The sequence below is a fragment of the Wasmannia auropunctata genome, unplaced genomic scaffold, assembly GCF_000956235.1.
Source record: "Wasmannia auropunctata unplaced genomic scaffold, wasmannia.A_1.0 LD334769.1, whole genome shotgun sequence".
NCBI classification, from domain to species: Eukaryota; Metazoa; Arthropoda; class Insecta; order Hymenoptera; family Formicidae; genus Wasmannia; species Wasmannia auropunctata.
Window position 1 is genome coordinate 1,294 of NW_012028121.1, and position 6,947 is coordinate 8,240.

At 47.8% G+C, this 6,947-nt stretch overlaps 1 protein-coding gene across 1 annotated transcript; it reads left to right on the forward strand.

Moving 5' to 3' along the window:
• The first annotated feature begins 2,188 nt into the window (after positions 1-2,188).
• LOC105458016 (uncharacterized protein K02A2.6-like) lies at positions 2,189-5,825 on the forward strand. The gene is made up of 2 exons (XM_011703030.1): positions 2,189-2,434; positions 2,541-5,825. Exons 1-2 carry the CDS (start codon positions 2,189-2,191, stop codon positions 5,823-5,825), a joined length of 3,531 nt encoding a protein of 1,176 aa, XP_011701332.1.
• The last annotated feature ends 1,122 nt before the right edge of the window (positions 5,826-6,947 follow it).

Genomic DNA, 6,947 nt, shown 5'->3' on the forward strand with positions numbered 1-6,947 from the left:
TCCGGGAGTCGCCGATACGTTAAGTTAAATAATCGAGGTCGCTACGGACTAAAAAGTAATTACGAACGATAATCGGTATTCGGGCGCGGGAGCCACGCAAACGCAGTCCCGCGGCCCGCGCCACGCGTCCGCCTCCGAAAATCGGAAGGACACAGGACTCGAAGCTACCGCCCGCGGTCGGGTCCGCAGATCCCTTGTGACGGACGGTCCAAAAAGGGACGTCCCGTCAATATATATACGTTATTAAAGCCGTGGAGCAATACAAATTTCTATACATTACAATTAATTTGTAAGATAAACAGTTACAGTCTTATTATACGTACAAAATATTTTATTTTTTGATACATTTAACTTAATATATACTGCCGGTATGAAAATCTACAGTTTGCGTTACATATACTATAGATGTCATGCCAACAGCTCGACGCTAAATGTTTCGCTTTTCGCAGTTGGTAGCAGTTTCATCCACCCGACATCTCAACGACGGCAGATTTTTAGAGAGAGACACTCGCCAATTGCGCACACCATGTTATACTTGCATCATGGTTCGGAGGGATACGTATCTTCCTCCAGATCGTGTCCAGGCGCGGTTGTGCGATAACTTCGTGCGCGACGAGTCGCGGCGCCGTTTACTTCTGGTGGACACAGTCGCGTCGGAGAAAACGGATAGACGCAAACGCACTGGCGAAAGTAAGGTTCCTACGAATGCTCTTCGTTTGATACTGTGCGTCTTCTCTCCAATTTGCAGCCTCATTTTTTTAATGATGTCGATTTTGATAATTCTCAAAACAAAACGTATTTTATGTGGACAGTATTGAATTCGACGTAGGTTTCCGATATGCGATACTTTGCCTTGATCATATTTGTAGGACGATTAGTATTTCAGATATATTGGGGGGGGGGGAGTGAATAACACTTAAAGTCTTTTTTGTAACAATTATATATTCATTTATTTAAAGATTAAATTCATACAATGAAACCCTCGCGTGTACGGAACGCGAGTGACGACGACAATTCGTGAGACGCGTCTCGCGTCTGACGTACCAGATCTTGCTAACCGTCGAACGTACGTATGTACAATGTTATTCCTGTACGAAGCGTCGTTGCGCGAGCGAGCGAGCGAGCCACTGCGCCGGTCGCATGGATAGTACCAGGCGTGACGGTACGTCTCGTGTGTTTCGCGCTCTCTTCTCTGGAACTTTGTAAAAAAAATTTGCCATCGTCGCAACCGGAGGTACGATGAGTCGTGTGATTGGATTCTTCCGTCCGAGCGAGCGAGCGTGCACGAGCGACGACGAGAGATAGTGTCGGGCGGTGCGCTTCGCGGAGCGCTCTCTCCTCCGGATCTAAAGATTCGCGATCGTCGAGTATGGAATATGTAATTCCTTCGCGTTCAGTCCGTGAACGAGTCCTACGCGAGCGTCGCGGGATCGGGCGTGCGACGCGTTGCGTTCCGCTCTCTCTCGAAACTTTCGAAATAATTTTGCGATCGAAAGTATAACATGATGTAACATGTGTAGGCGTTAGCGCCATTGTCACATGCGAGCGATCTATATAGATTATAAGAAATTCACGTCAGATGGCGGGCTGATTGCCAATGCGAGGCGCTGACGTCGGGAGTGACAGGACCGTTGGTTTTTCGGAGTAACCGGAGCGGAGTGAGATATCGGAGTTAAGGAGAATCGGACGACATCGGCGAAACCGCGATCGAACAGATATACTGCCAGTGGGCAGGAAACCGTTGGAAATTGTATAAAGGATAACTCCAATAAAGTGTTGCTGATTTAATAGAGAATTATCTCAAGTTATTTAAAGAAACTCGGAGCCTACAGATATCAGAAGTGGGATCGACTCGCGTGTTGGCGGCGAGCCCGTGCATGGGGAGGATAGCACATGTGCGGGAGTTGCGTGTACACAGACGCGGAAGAGGCGCGGGCGAGGAATAGGTCCGGGTGCGAGGAAGGCCTTGCGGGCGTGCGAGTGAGTAAACGTGCGGAGTAATCGACGAGAAAAAGGAGAACAGAAAGTGAGAGAATCTCGGCTAAAGCCGGTGGAGTAATTTCGAATCGACGGTGGCGAAAAGAGCCAATCTGGTGTCGGCGCGCAAAGGAATGTGGAAGGAAAAAATTGTTTGTCAGAGTCGAACGTAGGTCGTCGGTGTGTTGGTGTTTGCGGAGCAGTAATTCCTATGAATTCGGAGCAGTTGAGACCGTTGAAAATAAATCAGTTAAGGTCGATCGCGGCGCGGGAAAAGATAGGAGCGACGGGAACATGGACGCGCTTATTCGATAGGCTGGTGGATCATTTCGTGAGAGTCGAGTGGCCCGAGGAAAGGTACTTGATGGAATTTATTGGAGAACCAGGAGGTGAGCGGCCGACGAGCGAGGCGGGGGTGGAACCGATGGAAGCGATGGACGAGCGGCCGCCTGGCACGGTGTTGGGACGCGGGTGCGGGGCCGGTGGGCTCGCGCGGCCCTTCGCGCGGTGATGTGCCTGTTGGAGGTGCACAGGGCGCGAATATCGGCGGCTTTGATTTGCAGACTATCGTGCAGGCGGTAGTTGAGGTATTGGACAGGCGACGGCCTGGAGGAGATGATGCGCGATGGCCGCGGGCGGGCAGCCTGAAGATGGGCGCGGAAAGTACGAGCTCGCAGATGAGCATGAACAGTTGGCAGCAAATTCGTGTGGCGACTAAAATGATCCCGACGTTCACCGGTACGGAGAAGGAAAGTGTGGTGAAGTGGCTCGAACAAATAACCGGAGTATCGCAGTTGTATCAGTTGGGGGACGAGGTGATCGTGTTGGCGGCGATCTCGCAGTTGCAGGGTCGCGCCCTTGAGTGGTATAACCGACAGCAGTTGGAGTCGGTGGCGACATGGGACAATTTTAAATTCGAGATTCGCCGACATTTTGAAGTAAAGGAGTCATACACGGCAACATTGGCGCGGCTGGGACAGCGTACCTGGAGATCGTACTCGGAAAAGTTCGTGGATTACGCAGAAGAGAAATTGACCATGATGCAGGTGTTAACGTTGACCGAGCGGGAGAAAATTGATTTACTGGCTGACGGAGTGAGGGATCCGATTTTAAGGAAGATGGTCTTGAGCACGTGGGTCACGAGTGTGCCGGAATTTCTGGATCATGTGAGAAGGATTACGGAGGATGCGGTCATGCTGAGGCGAGCGGAGGCGCGTCCGGGAAGCGTTAGAGATTTGCGAGGGGCACAGCTGCCTTTGGAGGCGGGAGCCCGGACTGAAATGCTGTGCCATGTGTGTAAAAAGCCTTGGCATTTGGCGAGGTTCTGTCGGGAAAGGAAGCAGATCTGCTACCGCTGTGGACAGGAGGGGCACATAAGTTCGCGGTGTGCGGGCGGCCGGGGGACGGCGACCGGTGCGACGGCTTCGAGTCACCTGGTGGAGCTGAGCGGGGCCGGGGAATTGGAGGAGGCGGCGGCGGAGACGCTGCACATTAACCACCCACGGTGGACCAGCGGAGGAGAGGCGTGCGTTGGCGTGCGTGTGGCGGCTAACCCGAGGGTGATTTTGCGAGCGCTGGTAGACACTGGAAGCCCCGTAAGTCTGATTAGACAATCCGCGTATTATGAGCACATGTCGAGTATTGAATTAACCGAGGTAGAAAGAGCTTTTGCGTTAAGGGGCGTGAACGATTCGAGCATAGCGGTGGTCGGCAGGGTGCGTGATCGCGTTTTGCTGGACGGGCTGAGTGAGTCATGGTACGAGGTTGATTTAATGGTAGTGAGCGACGGTACAATGAAATACGATTTGCTGTTAGGACGAGGATTCTTCGATAATGCAAAACTTAAGCTAGTCTATCAAGCGGGAAATTATACTGTCGAAAACGTGCAAGATAACGAGATACCGGAAATATTCGCTATCAATATGTGTAGTGAGATAGAATTATCGGACGCAGTCGTGAATAAAGTGAATAGAGACCTGCCTCACTCGGTTACCGTCAGGCTGCGTGAAGTGTTCGAGGAGGTAGAGAAGGCGGCGGTGCAGCCAGTGGAGGACGGGTATTGCGCTAAAGTCTATTTAAAGGATGAGTCGTTTAGATACGCGCCTAGAAGAATGTCGGTAACGGAAAAGGTCGAGCTTGATAGAATAATCGACGATTTGCTAATGCGTAAAATAATTAAACCAAGTGTATCCCCGTACTGTTCGAGAGTTGTTCTGGTCACGAAGCGAAATGGCAGTAAGCGTATGTGTGTGGATTTGAGAGCGTTGAATCAGCGGATCTATCAACAGAAGTATCCTTTCCCGATTATCGAGGATCAGTTGAGCCAGTTATACGGTAAACGGATCTTCACTAAACTCGATCTTAAAGATGGATTTCATCAAATTGCGATCCATCCGGACTGTACTAAGTACTTTTCGTTCGCTACCCATAATGGGCAGTTCGAATTTCGGAAGCTGCCGTTTGGCTTCTCGGAGGCGCCTGCGGAGTTCCAGAAGCGAATTAATGGTATATTTCGAGATTTGATACGGGCGGGAAGAGTGCTGGTGTACATGGATGATCTGCTGATTGCGACGGAAACGGTGGACGAGAATCTAGAGATCCTAAAAGAGGTATTAACGCTACTGAAAAAATATAAGTTAGAGCTTAACATATCAAAGTGTTTATTTTTGGAAAAAGAGATGGAATACTTGGGGTACATGATTTCAGGCAGGGGTATTACTTTGTGTGACCGACATATTCGTGCTATAATAGATTATCCTCCACCGACTAATATAAGACAATTGCAGGGGTTCTTGGGTTTGTGCAATTATTTTCGTAAATTTATTAAGGACTATGCGCAAAAAACTAAATCGCTACAGAATTTGTTGAGGAAAGGTGTGGATTATGTGTTCGACGAGAACTGTGTTGACGAGTTCGAGAATTTAAAACGAGAATTGACATCGTCACCGATATTATGCGTGTACAACCCGAAGGCCATTACGGAATTACATACGGACGCGAGCAGTTTGGGATATGGGGCGATTTTGTTTCAGCGGCAAGAGGATAACGCGCTTAGGCCGATTGCCTATTTTAGCAAGGCTACTACAGAAGTGGAGAGCAAATACCACAGCTTCGAGCTGGAAACATTGGCTATTGTCAAGGCGATTGAGCGGTTCCACATTTATGTACAGGGGATTAATTTCAAAATTGTTACCGATTGTAACTCTTTGGTTCTGGCTATGAAAAAAATAAATATAAATCCACGAATTGCTAGATGGAGTTTAATGCTGCAGAATTACCAGTTTGAGTTAGTGCATCGAGCGTCGGGTAAGATGATGCACGTGGATTGTTTAAGTAGGCATTTCGGTACGGTTTGCATGTTAAATATTGAAGATGAATTAATGTACAAGCAATTGATGGATCCTAAGTTAAAAGAGATAGCCACAGAACTAGAATTTAAAGAGAATAAATATTTCGTGCTGATTGATGGACTGCTCTTTCGCCATGTGCAAGATAAACAACTATTTGTGGTGCCGGAAAGTATGATACATCACGTAATCCGCATATACCACGACGAAATGGGACATGTAGGGGCGGATAAAACGGTTCAGGGTATTTTGGCGCATTATTGGTTTCCGTGTCTCAGGCATCGGGTGAAACAGTACATTGAAAACTGTGTGACTTGTTTGGGGTACGCGATTGCCGCGGGGAAAGCAGAGGGAGAAATGGAGTTAGTAGATAGCGGCAAGGTCCCGATGAGCATGATTCACGTGAATCATTTTGGACCGTTGGAGCGCACGCCTGAAGGGTATAAGCATGTATTAGTCGTCGTGGACGCACACAAAATTTGTATGGCTGTACCCTTGTAAGTCCACGACAACTGAGGAAACAATTAAGGAAACAAACATTTGACCTCGCTGTTCGCGATATTTGGCGTACCCGAGAAAATGGTTAGCGACCGAGGAACTGCGTTCACCTCAAACTATTTTGAAGAGTTTGTAAGCAAAAATAATATTCGACATGTGCAAATAGCGGTCGCCTCTCCATGGGCGAACGGGCAAGTGGAGCGGGTAAATAGGTTTTTAAAATCGACTTTGGCCAAGGTGACCGAGCAGCCGAATACGTGGGCTACGGCTTTATACACGGCTCAAAGAATTGTAAATAACACTTTTCACCGATCGATCAATACTACCCCAAGTAAGATGATGCTTGGGTATAATCTGCGAAACGGGCAGGATAAGGAGTTATGCGAACTAATTGAGACGCTAACCCAGATAGATGAAGATATATGTAAACAACGGGATGATTTGAGAGATTCCGCTAAGCTAGCTAACCGGGCAGTACAAGAATATAACAAGTTAAAATACGATCTGCAACATAAACGACCGACACAATATAAAGAAGGAGATCTAGTCATTAATCGGATTTTCCAATATAAGCCGGGGGTGAATAAAAAGTTGTTACCCAGATTTCGAGGACCGTATCAAATCCAGAAGGTATTAAACAAGAATCGGTACGTGGTTGTAGATGTGCCAAGGTATAATTTATCTCAGAAACCCTTAAATACGATTTTATCTTCAGACAAAATTAAACCATGGATACGAATTCGGAATCTCTCAGATGAACCTATTGGAAATTAAGGTTAAAATCCGTCGGTAAACGTATGGTTTAAATAAAATAAAGTTAAATTAATGACGAAATCAATGATGATTTAAATAAAGGAAGGTTCGGGACGAACTTCAGGTCAGGCTGGCCGAGCTGTAGGCGTTAGCGCCATTGTCACATGCGAGCGATCTATATAGATTATAAGAAAATCACGTCAGATGGTGGGCTGATTGCCAATGCGAGGCGCTGACGTCGGGAGTGACAGGACCGTTGGTTTTTCGGAGTAACCGGAGCGGAGTGAGATATCGGAGTTAAGGAGAATCGGACGACATCGGCGAAACCGCGATCGAACAGATATACTGCCAGTGGGCAGGAAACCGTTGGAA

Excerpts from the sequence above, each read along its gene's own strand:
- LOC105458016 (XM_011703030.1), top strand. The coding sequence starts at position 2,189 with ATGAATTCGGAGCAGTTGAGACCGTTGAAAATAAATCAGTTAAGGTCG. Across the intron at positions 2,435-2,540 it reads ACGAGCGGCCGCCTGGCACG|ACTATCGTGCAGGCGGTAGT; the intron begins GTGTTGGGACGC and ends TTTGATTTGCAG.